The sequence below is a fragment of the Drosophila willistoni genome, chromosome 3R (genome assembly GCF_018902025.1).
Source record: "Drosophila willistoni isolate 14030-0811.24 chromosome 3R, UCI_dwil_1.1, whole genome shotgun sequence".
NCBI classification, from domain to species: domain Eukaryota; kingdom Metazoa; phylum Arthropoda; class Insecta; order Diptera; family Drosophilidae; genus Drosophila; species Drosophila willistoni.
This window is the reverse complement of record NC_061086.1, coordinates 29079631-29099166: the sequence shown is the minus strand read 5'-3', so window position 1 is coordinate 29099166 and position 19536 is coordinate 29079631. Positions and strand designations below refer to the sequence as shown.

The window sequence follows — 19536 nt, the reverse complement described above, 5'->3', positions numbered from 1 at the left end:
ATAACAGTTATAGCTAAGTAACATCCTAAAATTATGAAATTGTTTTGATTGAAAATTTCCACGTTAATAGAGTTTAATATTTTTTAATAATCTGATTATTTTTTAATCATTTCTGCATCTAATTGGTACACTTATTCTTAAATATTATTTTTCTGAATATATTTATTTAAAATTCAAAACTAACGGCGCGTTTGGCTGTTAGTTAACAGTATCAAATTGAGACACTCTGTTAGAAAATTTATCAGTGTATGTTAACTCATTTCGAGCCTGGTAACTCATTTGCGATAAAAACAATGTTAACCAACACTAGTAATATCGTGCAAAAACAATAACAATAATTCCTATAGACCGTGTAACAACTTGCAGGCGGCTACATTACAATAAATTGCCCCAGCATGATTAAACTGATTGTCCAGTTGAATAGAAAGAGCCACAAACCAATATGAAGAGGTACCCACTGGCGACACCTGCACCCACATCCACACATCTGTGCTTTGTTTTTGTTTTGCTTGTTGGTTGTCAAGACAACCTTTTGTTTGGACCTTCCGGTCCAATTTTTGCACCGTTATACAGTTTTTCCTACGCCCTCACATATCCCGGAGCCTAAATCAGGAAACGTTTCCAGATTTCTCATATTTCACAACCTAAAGCAAAAACGTACAAGTTTGATTTATGAACATAATCAACATCATCAATGTGGATCTGGCTAAAGGAATCATCGGGCCAAGGGAGAGCTTGCATCATAGACCTGTCTAAAACTACGCATTTGATATGGTAAGTTCTGGAAGGAGAAGCGAAGAGCCCAATCTGCGTGTCCCTCTAAGCAAGAACTTTTCAAGTTTCGCCATGAAGTGCAATCGCAGAACTCAATCCTTGTCCGAATAAGTCGTACCCTACACTAGGACACTAGTTCGCATCAAGATTCAGGTGCTTAATGTCTAATTAGAAGGCAATACGACAAATTTAATGTCTTTGCACTTGCTTGACTCAAGCTGAATAAGACTATATATGTATGTATATATACAAATTTGATACTTTTAATGTAACTTTTTATCTCATTTCGGATTAGGGCAGGTACTCAAATTTAAAAGATCAAAAGCAGGATAACTTTTCTCATTTTATAAGCTTCTCAACTTGAACTTGGAAACGTAATCAACGAATTTTCACTGAACGGGAAAATGAGAAAATTAGACACCCGCTCGCGGTTTTGCCTCATTTTCATTTCGACTTTCTCGCAAGTCTCTCTCTCGCTCTCTGGCAGACATTTAGAGGCAATTAAGTCGAGTCCTTGTCGCGGTCGCAGCAAACCAACCCCCAACCTCCTACCTCAAATTCCACTTCCTAACCCCTCTCTACAGTCAGGTGGCATAGGCAGGTACGATGGCAGTGGCAGCAGCAGCAGCAGGACGCACATGTGCCACCCGGCCTGGTCCTTTTTGCTGGCAGAGCACGGCCGGTTGCACATTACCGTCGAGTTGTCTGTCGATTCGATGTGTCCGCCAGGTGTAAAACAAGCATCTTTCCGAACGTATACATTTCCGCTTTGCTGCCTCCTTCTCGCATTGCGTTTTGCTTCACTGATTCCTGCTCCTGCGTCCTCGAGAAAAAGGCAGGGACACTGAAAGGGACATGTAGCGCATGCCAAAGGGCGAACGGCGCTCGCCATCATCTTCACCGATGACTGATTGTTATGAATGTCAATATCAATATATGTAAAATATTTCAAATAATTTCTCAAAGCGTCAGCTGGATTACATACCATAAGTTCACTACTCCTACCCAGAAACTTGAACTAAAAACTAACCATCTAACCATATTAAGCCCCAGCCTTAAGGGTAATCGGTAGGAGTTATATCCAATCAATATTCATTATAGCTTTCCCACTTTCAAGGAGAACATAAACAAGTGTCAGAGCTTAAGCTAAATTCTTGTAGAAAATCAACTAATGTCCGACGGTCAAACGGTCGTAAAATCTTTCTTTATAATTTTTTTATTTGATTCTAAAAAAGCTTTCCTCATTCCCGAAATTTTGATGTCTAAGCATCATAAAATTAAAATGCACCATTAGTTTTTCTTCATAGATTTTTACCAAAATCATCCGCTAAAAGTTCTTCAAGAGCTCAAAATGCGTTTTAATTAACTCTTTGACCATTTTTTTTTAATATAAACAAACACAAAAACTGACAAAAGTAAAATGTATTCTAGAAAATACGATGATTAAATATATTTTAAAAACATTTGTATGTATTTTAATGACATATTTTCCTTAGAATTCGTAAAAGTTTAATTATTTGTTCAATCAATCACCAGGAACGTGATTATCTGGATTATCCATCCAGATCTAGTTATTTTTATTGATTTTCTATTCAAGAGCAAATCATTTTTCATTCTTCTTATACTATGGAAAGTTATTCTTAATTAATAATCTATATGGTTAAGTACTTTTAATTACCCAGAATCTTTTAGTTTTGGGTATTTTTATCCTACATGAAATTATTTCACAATTTGGAAAAAAATCAATTTAAAAAGATTATTTCTTAAAACTTTTTTAAAAAATCACTATAAAAAAGATGGTTATCCCATAATTTTCAGACATTTAATTCTTTTGAGATAGATTATTAATGTATCCATGAGATAGTTTATTACCTATTCTTTTGCTTCTTTTAACAGATATAAATTCATTCAATTCGTTAGACTTTTCAAGAATTAAAAACTTTCTTTTACCTTATTTACATGGATATAAACTAATGCCAATCAATTATTGATAGAAACCGTTAAAAAGGGCCAAGTATAGTTTTCTTCGGAGGGTGACACAGCTGCCACAGAGAGGAGATGTACATGTTTGTTTAAAGGGATCGATGATGGTGGGGAATTTTACTTGAAAAAAGGTGTCACTGCCATATGGAATGCAAGCCAGAGACGGACTACCCTACACCCACTCCCATTCTAAGTGACCATTAAGTCCACACACACACACACACATTGTAAACAAATATACTTATATATAATGTGTATGGAAAAAGTAGATACTCTCAAATTCAAATTTGAATGCATATCCATCTCGTTCTGGCCAGGTGAATGCAATTCAACCACAACTGACGAATTGTATGTGTGTGTGTGTGTGTGTATGCGCATTCTGGGCAATTCCCTATTACCAAAAACCTAAAATAACCAACCCCCTATATAGACTCCGCCAGTTTGCCCCTTTAGCCTAAAATATTGTTGAACAACATTTCCTTTGCTGTAGTTGCATATTTACGCTCGAAGTAGGCAAAAGGCAAAACGGCTAAAGAAAAACCAAAAAGAAGAAAATAAATGGAAATTAAAACGCGTAGGTAAAATTGTAGAAAAAAAACCCAACAGATATAATCAAAATCGGGAGTGAACTGCAAATAAAAACATAGAAAAAAAACTACAATAAAATGTTGTAAACGACAAAAAAAAAACCAAATACAAACAAACATGGAAATGCTAAAAAACCTTATTTGATCAATAAATTTTCCATTGCGCGTCCTTAGTTACTTAACTACCCGTATATATATGTATGTGTTTGTGTGGGTGTGCAGGTGTAAAAAGTCTTACGTGTGTTTGTGTGTGGGGAAGTACACCCACTCACCTGTCAACTAACCCTAAAAGCTGCACTTTTCACGCGTCAAATTTATGAGCTTCGCCGCCTCGCGCGCATTTTTGTTTGATTTGTGCACTTCCAAACACTTTGCATTTCCGTTTGGGACAACGCACAACCCATTCAATCATTCAATCCTCCACCTTCAGCAACTCCCGGATTCGTCACACTCCCCCTCCAACGAAGACGGAGACGGAGACAGAGGTAACGACCCTTTTTCCCCCGAGCAATCCATATGCTTGAAATGCAACTGGACTGAGTTCGTTTATTGTTTATAAACAACAACTATGACTTCGACTCAACTTACATGACGTATGCCGGGTCGGTGGTGTCCTATCGGCGCCCCACAACCAACACCATCAACCATCATCATCATTTTGTTTGGATACCCTTTTCGAGATGGACGTTGGAGTTGGCGTTGCCAGCGGCATTTCCGTAAAACATTATTTACTTTGAGCCGGTTGCCCAGTGAACAAGTGCATCGCTCAAAGCGTCCTGTGTGTGTATTTGTGTGTGCGTGTGTGTGTGACAAGAGAGAAGCAAATTATAAAAACTTTCAATTAAAAACAAAATACTAATTAAATCGTAACAAAAAATAATATACAAACTTTTTTAAAAATACTTGAAAAAAGCTAAAATTAAAGAACTTTTAATTAGGTATATCAACAAAATTTCATACAACAAGAGCTATTTTAATTAATTAATTAAGATAGAAATTGCTGGTCCCTTAACTAGAAATAATGAGTTTAGCATTAAGTGAACAAAAAGTGCCCACACAATGATTTCCTAGAATCAATTAATGAAAGTATTCCCATGAGGAGTAGAAACTTCTTCAAATTGTTAGAGAATTTTAATATATACATACATAAATTATATATTCTAGGTGTTTGCAATTAGGTGTTTGCAATTTATATATTCTGAGTAATTGGCATAACAAAAAATCAACTTGAAACTTTGTAAACTCAAGTGCCATGAGATTGAGGCCATAAACAAAATGGCTGCCGAAAAAGAAATAAATAAATAAATGAATGAATGTCGTCTTCGTCGTCTTCATCGTTTATATGTAGACATATTCTTGTTGTTCTGCTACTTTAGATGATGTTGCTGCTGCTGCTGCGCAGAGAACAAAGGAAACGGAGGAAAATCAAAGTAATAAGAAATACCTGCGAAAAAGTTTAATTTCATAGCAACGCCCTAGCGGAAACGCACAAACCCCCCTCCCACCACAAAAAAGAGGAAAAAAAAGAAACAGGCAACAAAAGACACCAACAATATAAATAGAAAAAAGGAAGGAGACAAGAGAGTAGAGTAGGGTGGGACAGAATCAGGAAATAGGGAAGGAGAGATGCTAAAATATATATTTGTCACATTATTATTACTTTTACTTTCACTTTCCTTTTGCTTGCAGCTAAACTAAAGATACATAAATGGAAACTAAACTGAACCTAAGCACCGACATTGCCTTAAACCTCAAGAGGATTAGAGAGAGAGAGAACGAAAGAGAGCTAACTAGTAGAGCATAACTAACTAAGTAACTTAACTAACTTAACTAGTCAACGAATTTTGCAACAAACAAAAAACGAAGAGGAACAAACCAAACGAAACTTAACGCCTTTAAAACCAACAAAACAAACAGAAAAAAAAAAGACAAATTGCTAAGAAATATATATTTATATATATCAAAGAAATTAATCTACCATCATATAGTCATAGTCTATATAGATCAAACGAAAGGATATACAAAAAATTAGGCAAATGAGCACACGCCTGGCGCCCCAACGTCAGTTTATCATCTCGACACGCTCTGCTGTGGCCGCCAATGCCACAATTGACACAGTTGTTGTGGATGCCACTTCAAGGGACGAGGAGGAGCATCATCAGAGCTCCGATATCCTTACTGTGGAAGTGGAAAATGCCCCCACATCGCCACCCAGCAGCACCACCAACGCTGCCACCACCACCAACACAACACATGCCGAGGAGTTTGAGTTCTGCACCGAAGATGGTGTCGTTGTGGCAGCCACACTGGAGGATGTTATGACACAGGTATGCACAAACGATTGACTCGCAATCAAGCAAACCAAGCCAAGTTTGATCTCCCATAATAATTGCAGAATTCCCAGCTTTTGCAGAAGAAACTAAACAGCGCCGGGATAATCGATGATGATAGCAGAACGGCCACAACAAGTGTAGTTGTCGCTGGAACCGGAGCTGGAGCAGAAGCAGTAGCAGCAGCCACACCAACAGCAAACACAACCGAACAGCAACTGGAGGTAATACGTGTCGTCCTGCCCATGGATGCCGGTGATTCCAGCAATGAGGCGGCACACATCCATGGCCATGTTGTCAACAGTAACAACAGCAATGGTGCTGGCACCATAACAACCACTGAATCAGCCGGCACTGCCACCATTCACACCATGTCCAATCTAAGTGCAATCAAAGATGGCGTCGATCTGGCTCAACAAGTGGCCAATGGCCAGGTGACTGTGGTCCAGACAGCGGAGGATGAGGATGGGACACCCTTTATAACCGTAACGGGTAAGTTATCACAATTATGCAACACCAACGAGACAATTTATTTATTACACAACTTTTCATTAGAAATATCTAGCAATTTGATATTCCATTGAAATTTTTATCAACTGTATGAAAAGTTCTACCATATAACACCTTCTTCGGGGATAATTAGAATATAAATTGAGTCAAATAAACCATAATCGCAAGATAACTGACATCATTTAGTTAGAATTTGGTTAATTTGTGTTAAGACTTTATTTTTACATTTCAAAAGATATTACTTCAAGATATGAGATATGAAAAAAGAAGGATTTGGTAGCTATAGTTTTAGCAGTTACATTTTAGTTTTTGTTTTTTATCAAAATCAGCAGATTAATCTATAATTACCTTATTAAGTTTGGTAAACAGGTTTAAAGAGTAGTAAGTTTTTAAAGGCACTGTCTATTTACCTTTTCATTTACTCAGTGGGAGATCCTCAGGAGCAAATAAGTATATTTCCTCCACCCAAAAGCGAGATTTATGCCAAACTAGTAAGACTTTGATATACCAGAACGATTATCCTAAACATAATTATCCAAAAAAGTTAATTTTCCCCCTTCATATTTCATTTAGCTTATTATAAACTATTTTGAAAAGATTAGATCTAGTTAAAAGTTACAAACTGAAATGGATTTTCTTTTAGAAGACACCCTTTTATATCGTGTGTTCTTTAAAAATATGAATGTTTAGAGTATTTTCCCTAATTGTTTTATATAGATTTACATAAAAATTGAGCAAAATTTAATAAAGTTATTATTATTTACATTGAAAATAGTTCAGGTTAAACCTTCTAGACATTTCCAAACATAATTAATAGTGATCTAATAAGCAGATACAATTCCCCATAGCTTTATGAACTTTTCTTTTTTAAACACTTTTTTAATCATTGTCAATTCATTGATATTAATTTACTTAAAAATACTTATAAATTTGATCTTCTATAAAAACGCTTAAGAATGTGGTATCTCAAGATCTTATCTTACATATTATAAAGTTTAAAGTTTTTGACTTTTTCGTATATCATTTCTGATTCCATTTATTTAATATAATTGGGCTTTATTAAGAATATTAAAGTAACGAAAAACGAAGCTTATCTAATATGTTTAGAGTTAAAAACGTTTCCTTAACTTTTAGATTATTTATCGATTCATTTTATTGTTACAAATCCAACTTGTAATTCTTCAAAAACTGCGATCTTTACGTTTCTACTCCGTTTTTATGCGCCCAAAATTAACCTTTCTGTGCATTTTAATCTCTTTTATAACTGAGAATCCCAAAAAAAATCATCGTTTAATTGCAAACAGTTTAAAAAGATTGAAAATTGTGACATAAAAAACATATTTTCTGGTAGCTGATTGTTTGACAACTTTTTTAATTAAAACAAATCTGAATGGAAAAGCCAAAAAAAAAGATTGGCATCGTATTATTCTTTTTCTATAACTCCATATGCGCGGAAATGCCACCAAACAAAAAAAAAATGAAAAGAAAATGGGAGATGAAACAGACACAAAAAGCGGAAACAGAAATTTCGCGTCATCCGTATCAGGACCTGCCCCTGCACCTTGCAGCGTGTGAAATCAAAGCGGAAACCAAGAGCAAACAAACAATAAAACGGCAAAAGTCGCGGCATAGTAAACAAGCATTAATGACAGTATCAACAACCAGGTTGGTCCTCCCCCGGGGTTTTCAGACAGAGTGTGAGGAGGGTTAGGGAACCAGAACCAGCTTAAAATCCGGGCAAGTTTTAAACGTTTGCCTTGATATCACAATTAAAAGGACTTAATTTGAAAAACGAAGCGCACGCTCTACCCAAAGAGATACAGCAAAAGAGGAAGAGAGAGAGGGGGTAGAGGCACACCCCGTTGTGGGATAATGCTAGTAGACAAGCTTACCTGTGCATCAGGAGATGGGAGGGGAGAAACACGGCCAATGTGCCACACCAGTTTGTGGCACGTGCAAAAGCAAAAGTAACAAAAAGTGTAGCAAAGTGCAGCTGGGAGATGACAGAGAATAAGTCTGGATGATGGTGATGATGAGGAGGAGGAGGGGGATGGGGGAAGGACAGTGATATCTCGTACACACATAATTATTATATTCCACTCCAGTGCCAAACAATGAACTAATCGAGATTACACTTGGTGAGCACTATCTATTATTATTATATCTCTCTCCTGGAGATCAGAGACATTGATGCCGCCGTCATCAGCGGAAGGGTCGAATGTTTGCCCATGATACTTGATTTTATTAGCGCACAAATTACCACCACCAGTCGAGGGTAAATAGCAAAATTTCTACTATGTAGCTACATATGTATAGGTAGACAGACAGACATCGGGGTAATCACAACAAATTGAGAGGTTTGAACTAGGGACAGGACCATAACAGGACAGGGCAGGGGGATGACAATATGAAGACTCTTTTGGACAGAAGCATTTTGTTGACTAGACGCAACAGCTCTCTAATAACCGCCCGCTGCGTATTAATACACTTGGAGAAAAAAATACAGAATTTTCAACATTTTATTAGTCAAATTAGACAGGAAATCCTTTTATAAAATACTTCACAGGAATTCCTTAAAATTTTTAGGAATTTCTTAACTGTTTGCAAAAGCCTTTTTCGATTTGAGAACTAAAATTGCAATTTTTGTGTCTAAAAAAAATTTTTTATCACATCAAGGGGACAAATTTATTTCGAAACAGAAGCAAGGAAGAGAAATTTATTTGAAAATGAAACCAGGACTGAATATTTTCAATACAAATTCAATTTTTGGTTTAAAAAACAAACTTACTTGTTTTAAGATTTTGATTTATTTATTTATAATGTGGTAGGGCAGTGATTGTAAATTAAAGCCAATCTTCTTACTAGCTATAGCTACTAGGCCTTAAGCTATGATTTATTTAAGTTTATATATAAATTAAGGGCCTTTTTGGATCAATTTGAAAAACCTCAAGAACAACTGAACGAAAGATTTAGAACTTTCATTTTCATGGAAAGTCAAAAAAAAGTTTTTTATCTTATTCTTTAACTCAGACGAAATTAGCTTTTAAATCTCTTTAAATGTCGAACTTTATGAAATCTCTTTAATCTTAGCATCTTAACTAAACATTCTGATCAAAGTATGTAGTTCAAAAATATTATTATAATATCCAAAAACGTATCAGAGATCTTAAACATGGTTACCAATCGAAAAAAGTCTCTCTTATGTCTTCTTATTGAGGTAGAATTAAATGATTTACATCATATTCTAGTCTATTTTTTTTCAAGTGTACTGCTTTAAATGCTTAGCCATCTGATACAGAGCATATTGATTTGATTAAACGCTTTGTCCTTAAAAAATGTTCATGAAAGAACTCAATTTTATTTCTCTATATCAATTTTTAGATTTAAGAACGAGAAGCTTTTCCAGTCAAGTCCTTTGTAGTGGCTTTTAACGAAGGATTATTTTTAAAAGGGTATACCAATATCGTTGTGATTTACATTTTGCCCTTGCCAAAAAGTACACTCCATGCCGTGTCCACCCTCGCTCTCTCTTAGAATATGTGTATAGAATATTTCAATTGATACGGATTTGTTAGGTCCTCATCAAATTGACGAGGCAGAAAAGCTTAAAAATTTAATAACGACGACAGCAACTAAAAAAAAAAAAAGTACAAAAATAGAAATAAGTGGAATACGAAAAGGAATCCATACCAGTTTCCAGTTCCAATTAACTAGTTTTTGAGGTGGATGGAAACTTTTTCGATTTGATTGCGCAGTACAGGGGAAAATGAGCATATGTTGGGCTTCTATTAATTGTGCAAATAGACCAAAAAGAAATGAAAAACATTTTAGTGTAAATCAAGATTTGATGTAAACGATAGAAAGACGTTTATCGTTAAACAAAATCAACACCACAAAACATTATGAGGGGGTGAGCTGAAGTGGAGGAAGGTTAACTTTGTTTACAATGCACTCGAGACTTTAGCCCAGATAAGCTGATGTCATTCTCTGCTCACCCATCTCCCTCTCTGTATCTCGTCCCTCTCTATCTCTTAGATCTGACCAATTGACAATACAAACAACAACAAAGGTTGTCCCTTATTTTGCTGCACTTGTCGGTTATCCTGACAATTTATTTTCGTCTAAGGTTGAAAACTTTCACCCATTTTCCATGGCATGCATCAAATTTGGTTAGCATTTTACGTTGATTTATTCCAAGAGGTGGACCCTCTCCTTGTGGGGTGAAGTGGGGATGGAGTCTTCTGTGTGGTTGCTCGGTTATTTGAGCATTCTATCCCTGAGAATCTGCACAAATGTTTGAGATTAGGCCAACTAAAGAAAACTTGATAATACTTAATATACAATACATTTTACAACTCTATTCATAACTAAAGATGAAAGATACAAATTTATTTTTCTTATTTAATGTTAATATAAAGGTAGAAAGAGTAATCTTTTTGAATGATCTACATCTTAATTAGTATCCAAAGGTTGTTAAACCAATCGAAAAGCACTTTAAGTTCAAATAGTTAACAACTAAAAAAAAGCTAAAAAAAAACTTTAAAGTAAAAAGAGATTCATAGAGAAACTATTTGACTGTATTACCTTAGAGGTAACATAAAGCAGATTTGGATATTTTTTAGTAACTTGAACAAATAAATTTTATATTTTCCAAAAGAATTGTCTCGCTTTCATTATCTTATAAAGATTCTGAATCTATTAGGGATTAAAAATGACATTTAATTCGACTTAATGATGTTTCTTATATGTTGTTTGCTTTAATTTTTAGGATAAATTTGATTATAATCGTATCGATGTATTATACATGCTTTTCTATCTACTTTATGAGTATTTGGTATATTTATCTCAGTTCTGTAGCTATCTATATTTATATATATTTGATTTTGGGTTTAGCTGAAGCCATATTTAGTCTATAAAACATCCAAAATCTTTAGCATAGAACATTCTTTTGTTCTTAAAGGTCCTTATGCTCTTTATATTTATATGAAATTGAATTATTCTATGGCAATAAATTCATTTAAGAAGAACCTTGGATTACTCCTATTAAATTCATCGGCCGATGGTTATGAATTTACAGAAACGTTGCCCCTTAAAGCATGCAATAATCTATAAAAGTGTTCATTGCTTTCAACAGACTTAAAACTTTTCGTGTGCCTTGTAAATTCAAAATTTTCTAGAAACAGTTTTTGCTTTGAGGATTATTTTTTCAATTAAAAGTTTCTTCATATGGTTTAAAAAGCGTAATTTGTAACTGTTTATTGCATACTTTAGGGGTACAGCTATCAAAGTTAACTCTTTCATTTCCAATTCTCTTTTAAATAAATAAGAAAAAGTTATTGAAATTTCATTTATCTGCTAATAGGTTTAAATCATCCCATTATATTGTTGATCCACGTAGAGCCACTTCGAAATGAAGTTTTTTTATTGGTTATAATCTTCAGTAAAAAAATCTTTATATAGTGTTGCAACTTGAGGGTATCGAGCTTAGTTATTCCATTTAAAATTTCAACATTTCAATTTACCATCATGTAATCAAGTAATACTTGTTGCTGAGTCTTTTGTTGGACTCTTTAAGAGAACATGTTGGGAATAAATCTTTATTAAATTGAATTAATGTTAAAATATTGTTGAAACCTGCTCGTTGGCTAAGTACATAACCTGCGGCGGTCTTCTTAGGAACTTGAGAGAAATATGTTTTACTTTTTGCAAGTTGGAAACTATAAAGTCAGTTGCTGTGCTGCGGTTTCAACTAAAGCCCTTGGATACCTTTGCTGCCCTGCGGGAACTGGCTCTTGCCTGATTATAGTTACATGTGAGCGCGCCTGACCACATAAAAACCCCACACCACATGGCACTGAAGAGTCACAGAGATGCAGCCACACAGCTTGACCTTACCACAGATGTGCACAACTGCATTCCCCAGGAGGAGGAAGGAGCCCCACAGAATGGGCAAAATTAATATGACAAATATTTCCGAGTCCAATCTAGGATATGATGAATAAATGTGGAGACGTAAATGTAATGGCCACGTGAAAAAATATGTAAAAAATTCCATAGACTTGTTCATACGCAAAAATTTGAAGCAGGTGGATGGCCCTCCCCCCCCAAACCCCAAATCGGAATAAAACTCCAACGGGAGATACACACACACACACACACACATACACACTCACACAATTATCCGAGGGAACGATGGCGCGTGCCGGCAGCAAACGATTTGGTTGGCCAGGACCAAAGTACAGCATCCGGGATATTTTGGGGTGGTTAGCTGTGGAGAGCAGGAGAGTGCCAAGTGCCAGAGAACCAAAAACGTTGCCGACTATAGCCGAGAGAGAGAGAGAGAGAGAGAGAGCGAGAGAAAAAAACAGCCTAGCAACCACCATTGACTGGGAGTGTGGCTGGGTCGAAGGGTGGCGCCTGATTGGCTGCGTTGCCTTGACGTCCCGGTTCTGGTGCTGTTGCCATCTCGCTCGCATCTCATGCCGGACTGCCACTTGTACAGATCCGAGAAAATGCGACTTTGAGCCCGGAATTAGCTGGCATCGTTTGAAAAATAAAACGACGGGGGATGCCAGTTACTACTACTGCCTGTGCCTCGTCCTTTAGTTGCGTTGCGTTACCTTTTATTTTCGTTTGTTTTTTTTAGAGGGGTTTGGGTTAGATTACTTGCTACGGCGACGCGACAACATGGCTACCCCGCGTCGCGTCGTTGGCAGGCAGTTGATGGGTAAGCAGCATCCAGAGCACATCCACCTCCACTCCCACTCCCACCCACTCATCCACCGCAGGCCGCCGCCGTTGCCGCCGTTGTTGTAATTTAATTCGTTGCTGCGTCGCTGCTGCCGCCGCCGCTGTCGTCGTCCTCATTATTTTCGGAGGCATATTGCTAGGATAACATTTGATTTTGGATTCAGTTGTAATTCTACCGTTCGTACGTACTGGTTGCTCCGTTTCCACGACGCTATCATCCGACATTCGAAACACCACCCCACCACCGCCCGCCCCATTGCCATTGCCACCTGCTGCCGCCCAGCAAAACGCGCACAGGGCAAACTTTCGCTTTCGCTTTCAATCTCAGCAGCGTCAAGTTCGTTTTGGTCCCTCACTACCGTGTTTCCTCTCGACTAGACTGGGCAGTAGTTGGGCAGTTGCCCAAAGCAACCAGCAGCCAGCAGCCAGGTAGCAATCAGGTCGCGTCTCGGTTTACATACCCCGCCATCCGCATGTGGTTACAACGGCCGTTCCTTCTGCCACTGATACGACAAACACTGGTGGCTCCATTGGGGCACAATCTGCAAGATATCTGAGATATAGTCCGGTGGAGCAAGACCCGTACAAACTTTCACTGGCACTGGTGGTTGCCACCTCCCCGCGCAACATTTCAAAGTCAAACGAATGCATTCGCGATACGGCTTTGACTGCCAGACGCGTCACCATCAGCATCAACAACATCAGCAGCAACTTCAACCTTACCAACAACAGCAACAGTATCACCTGCATCACAATCATCATCAGCTTGAACTAGAGTCCAAACCACCAACCCCACCACCGCCACCGCATCCAACGCCGCCGCCGCCGCCTCCGCCAGCAACAATAAGTGCCGCAGCCACCGTCTATACAAATCTTCTCGAGAAGTGTCGCTGTAAACTGTCGCAGCATCGCCAGCAACAGTTCCCACTAACAGTGGCCACTACTGGACTGCCACCGGAAGCCATTCCCAGCCAGGCAACCACGCAACCTCCTCCGGCGCCCGCCCAATTGCAACTGCAACTACATCACCATCATCATCATCACCACCATCAGACATTTGTGGCAAACGCAAGTGCTGCTGCCGCCGCTGCTGCTGCTGCTGCCAACTACAGCAACTACTCCTCCCTGTCGGTGTCCTCCACATCGTCCTCTGGTGGCGCCACCAGCTGTCTAACTGCATCGGCTACTTCAGCTGCAGCAGCAGCAGCAGCTTCCTCGACCTCAACAATGTATCACCATCACCATCGACGACACAACAATTTGTCCTATTGCGGTGGTAAATATTGTGCATCTACTTCGAATTTTAATTGTTCCAAACTCGTCCATGTGTGTGTGTGTGTGTGTGTGTCAAGTGCCCCATTTTCAATGTCAAACAAAATCAAATGAAAAGCAAATGTTTTCCCATCTACAACCCACAACAAGTGCCATTGAAAACCAAGTCCAATCAATAAAAGACAAATTGATTATGGTGAAAAGGCTTTCTAAAGGAAATGCCAAACTCTTTTACAGTTCACAAGTTTTTACAAACAAAGGACATCAACTACTAGCAAATTGACTTCTCTCGAGTATCTAAAGAAAATTGGTCACAAGATTATTAAGTAGATTTTTAAAAAACTTTTACATTCTGCACTTGAAAATAATATAGAAAAAAAGTTTCTAGGCAACTCATCTAAATATTTGTATATTTTCCTGTGTAGATACTTATAACTTATAGTGTGTTAATATCAACCAAGTCTTGAGGATTTAAATGAGAATAATTACAGTGTCCCGAGCAAGTTTCTTACCTCAAAATAGTAACCTCAAACGAGATTTTATCTCAAAATAGAAACCTCAAAAGAGATTGGACTTAGACTTTAGAAATCCAGAAGCACTGGCCTGAAATGATTCAAAAGCATCGCTATAAATTAAAACAAACTGGTTTTTTATCAAACAGTCTCGAAAAACTATATAAACTTGAAAAAGTATGTTGAGAATCGGCAAATACTTAACGTTTCTGTTGTCAAGAGTTTCAAAAACTCTTTTAACTATTTGAAAAAAATATATAAATTTATGTCAAATGGACATAATTAATAGCTCATGATTTTGTTAAAAAAACCGACCATTGGAGGGAATAATTTGAAGGAAAAATCGTTCTTGGATTGAAAATGGTTGAATTGTTTGAATAATTGATCACGATTCCCTATGAGAATCCGTCACTTGTATCCATCTCTAGATTCATCATAGTAAATTCAAAGCAAATCCTTAAATAATGTAATGCATGGAAGTACCTAGACGTTTCTGACCCCACAGATAAGTAATTTTCCGTATTTTTAGCGGCCAAATTACTTAGTTTTTTATTTTCTTGCTTATCAAATTTAAAATTTTGCATAAACTATGGTACTTATAAAAAGCTATAAGTTGTGCCCTTTTCCCAATAAAAAGGTGGCCTGATAAAGGGGTTTTTACTTTTATATCGTACAAATATGTCGTTAGACACTGGAGAATTGTCCATATACATACATATATAATCTTCATCAGCCTAAGAAGTTAGGTTGATTGACAGGGATATATCAATTGATACACGCCATCAATTTAAAAACTTTTAAGACGCAACTTAATACTGCAGTTTCAAGTAGTTTCGAATGGTCAGCTTTGTGTGTTCAGTTGACCTTATATCCATTTTCAACAAATCATAATATAGTTGTTTTGAAATCTATAGTTCTAAAATTTAAGACTTAGAAATAAACTATTAAGTGTAAGTCATTGATAGATTGCTTCAAGGAATGACAACTTTTTAGCAATTAACAAAACTGTAGATCAAAGAATGAGTTGACGTTTTCGAAAGCAAAACAAATTTATTTTCTAAAACCCATTCCAAAATCTACGAAGGAATCATGAGGAAGTATATGAGTCATAGAATAAGCACCCAGATCCAAATGCATTCCCTTCTTTAAGGATTCGCTCTCATATCGTAGAAAATTTTCATTGTCTTGGGTTTAAATTATGCCATTTAATTAATGTACTTTATTAAAAATAATTCGTTTATTGTTCCCTTCTTGCAGTGTCCGGTCAGGAGCAGAACTATCAAGTGCAATATGTGGACTCTGATTTGTATCACAGCAATTCCAGTCAGACGCAAATGTAAGTTTAATGTGATAAGAGGAGAGGAAATATGAGATTTTTGGAAACCAGTTGACCAAATGATTTTAACCCACATTGTGTGTGTGTGTTTGTTTGTTTTTTTTGTAGGACGTATCCATTTTGTCCGGTGGGAGATTACCAGAGCAATGGCCAGACTTACTATTCGACAACAGCGACTGGCAACTATGGGCCAACAACGACGACGACGACGGGCAATACGCCGAATGCCCACTCCACAACGCTGCCCTACCTGGTGCCCGTGGAGGAGGGCCTGCTGCTGAATGGCTCCTCGCAGTCTCATAGCCGAGACTCGCCGCACAGCCTGACGGTGAGTAGGGAGCGGGAGTGGGAGCCATCTGACATGCCAGTGACATTGACTAACCCTTGGGAAACGCTGCAGCATGAGGTTGCCTACATACAGGAGGCACAGAGCACGCCCCAGACGCCCACCTCAACGACGACAACGAACTCGGCCAGCGGTGGCAGCCTGGGCACAGGCGGTGGAGGCGCTTCACCCGACTCTGAGCAGAGCGCCCTGGGCAGTAGCAACAAGATTGCCTCGGCAACGGTAAGTTACCCCCAAATGTGGATGGGGGTTAACATTTCAACAAGGGGGATGATGGTGTTTACGCCCCTCTGCAGGATACAGCATACAGCATACTGACATCTCGCTTTCTCTTGTTTAAGATCAAATGGTTGTCACGCAACTACGAGACGGCAGACGGTGTGAGCTTGCCACGTTCCACTCTGTATAATCATTATATGCAGCATTGCAACGAACAGAAACTGGAGCCAGTGAATGCAGCCAGCTTCGGGAAGCTGATACGCTCTGTGTTCTCCGGCCTGCGCACACGTCGCCTGGGCACGCGCGGAAATTCCAAATACCATTATTATGGCATCCGCATAAAGCCCGGCTCGCTGTTGAATCAACAATCATCCATGGAGGATAAATCGTTGCATGGCCATAACAGTTACGGCCCCTCCTCGGGCAGCTCGGGAACGATTATGAGTGTTAGCAGCAGCACTGCAGCATCCAGCCAGCTGGGTGGCTCCTCCAATGGCAGCAATGGCATGGTCTGTACCCCGAATTCTCATCGCAGCAGCAACAGCAGCAGCAGCACGACCGCCAAGAAGCACAGCTTTAAGCCAGAGACCTATGAGGCATGCATTCAGGTTGGATTCAAGCTTATCTTGATCTCATTGTTAACTTTTAATTAATTTTGCTTTTTCTCTCTCTTTTTTGGTGTAGTACATTGGCGATGGAACCAGCGCCTTGCCCTCATTTCCGCCCATCGAGCTTAGTCACAATTTCAATAGCGAACTAACTTTGGAGGATGTGGACACATTTCGTGCTTTATATCGTGAACATTGTGAATCATTTTTGGATGCTGTACTCAATTTGGAATTTGGCACTGTGGAATTTCTATTACGTGACTTTTGGCGTACCACGGATAATAATAATCTGGATGAGTGCGAGGAGGAGAAATACCTGAGCAAGGCGAAACTGTATCTATTGTGCCATTGCGCAGAAGTGCAAAAATTTGTGCGAGAGGTGGGTGAAACGAAAAACTATTCACTTTCAATAGAGTACAAATGAATGACCAATCGGTATCTCTTCTAACCAGGTGGACTATCAATTCTATCAAAATACTGTCGATGTCATAATACCCGATGTGCTGCGCTCTATACCAAATGCTCTCACCCAGGCCATACGCAACTTTGCCAAGAATCTGGAATTGTGGCTATGCGAAAGTATGCTGGGTGTACCCGAGCAATTGGCACAAATCAAGACAAGTGCTGTATCGGCCTTCTGTCAGACATTGCGACGTTATACCTCTCTCAATCATTTGGCCCAAGCGGCACGGGCTGTACTTCAGAATGGTGCACAAATATCACAAATGCTAAGCGATCTAAATCGTGTGGACTTTCACAATGTTCAAGTGGGTTATAGAGAATCATTAATGAGAATTTGTAAGCTAATTTTGCATTCCTTTTAACAGGAACAAGCTGCCTGGGTAAGCCAATGTGCTCCGGCTGTGGTTCAGCGTCTAGAGAATGACTTTAAGGCAGCCCTGCAACAGCAAAGCTCACTGGAACAATGGGCCAGCTGGCTGCAATTGGTTGTTGAATCGGCCATGGAGGAGTATACTGGAAAACCAAGCTATTCCCGAGCTGCCCGCCAATTTCTATTGAAATGGAGTTTCTACAGTTCCATGATCATCAGGGACTTAACATTACGCTCTGCTTCTAGTTTTGGTAGCTTTCATCTGATACGTCTGCTATTTGATGAGTATATGTTCTATCTGGTGGAGCATAAAATAGCCGAGGCACAGCAAAAGACAGCCATTGCAGTTATCTGTGAGCGTATGGTAAGATCTCTTAATAAATTCCACTTAAAAGTCTCCAAACTGATCTGGAATCTCTTTGTCTCCTAGAAGAAAGAAATGGACTTTGAGTTCGAGTGCCAGTTCGCCTACATTACGAATGAAACAGAGCAGCAGACTGGCCGAAGTTCGAATCCCGTCGATGGCAGCAGTGGAAACGAGGCCAAACGTTTGAAACAAGAATGATGAGAAACAAGAATGATGAGCATGAGAATGGGAAGGGCGAGGATGGTGAAAGGATCCTACCGATCCTACAGCTGCGCAGCTATATTATTGAGTATTCGTAGTATTTTATGTAGTCTGTAATCTGTTTTTTCCGCAAACATTTTTTGATTTTTTGAACTTGCATTTACTAGTCGAAGAAGAAATATCCCTGTGTTTATATGTATGTTTGTATGTGTACGTGTCTAATGTGTGCGTGTGTGTGTGTGTTAGTTTATTAGACGTTTAAGTTAGGTTTTAGGCAGACTCATAATTTTGTGTATGATTGCCCGCATTCAAGTGAACAACCGTCCAAACAGCAAGTGTAACACCATTAATGGCCAGCCTTGTCTGTTCCGATTGTGTATGCATAATATATATATAATTATATACAAACATACATACATACAACATACATTTATTTAGTTTAAGTATATGGATGTGCATTAGTAATTGTAATCTTATCTGAATATAAATGCTTTGTGTTTTTGTTTATTTTTTATAATCCTTAAGAGAGAGAGGACAGATGTTCAGTCCATCAGTTTTGTCTGGTTTCAAATCGAGAATCGAAAACAAATGACTATAGTAGTAGATATATAAAGCACAGGGCGTACCGCGCACCCCTCACTGCATAATAAACACGCTCACCTACAGCCAAAAGAGGCAAACGAATGTTATAAAGAGACAAAATTCTAAGCTCACATATATCGAAAACACTTTGCTCAATGATGGAACCACTTAACTAAGCTAAGCTAAAACAAACAGGCCTTAAATGTGCAAAATAATTACAAAATAAAACCAAAAAACTAAAATGAAACACCGAATTACACCCAAAAAAAACAAAAAACACACGCACACACCCTCAATTTACCACAGATAAATATAAAAATCTATATA

At 38.3% G+C, this 19536-nt stretch overlaps 1 protein-coding gene across 4 annotated transcripts; it reads left to right on the top strand.

Moving 5' to 3' along the window:
* The first annotated feature begins 320 nt into the window (after positions 1–320).
* Positions 321–19144, top strand: LOC6647332 (DNA-binding protein RFX2). Of its 4 annotated transcripts, XM_023178389.2 has the most exons (11): positions 321–774; positions 5034–5671; positions 5740–6166; positions 15976–16054; positions 16163–16382; positions 16455–16622; positions 16742–17227; positions 17304–17606; positions 17680–17994; positions 18055–18423; positions 18490–19144. In XM_023178389.2, the coding sequence occupies exons 2-11, from the start codon at positions 5381–5383 to the stop codon at positions 18622–18624; spliced, it is 2793 nt and encodes a 930-aa protein (XP_023034157.2). In that variant the 5' UTR covers positions 321–774; positions 5034–5380; the 3' UTR covers positions 18625–19144. The 4 variants fall into 4 exon arrangements, with proteins under 4 accessions (XP_023034157.2, XP_023034156.2, XP_023034155.2 ...); XM_023178388.2 differs by having other exon boundaries at positions 5749–6166; positions 16163–16622; XM_023178387.2 differs by having other exon boundaries at positions 16163–16622; positions 18493–19144.
* The last annotated feature ends 392 nt before the right edge of the window (positions 19145–19536 follow it).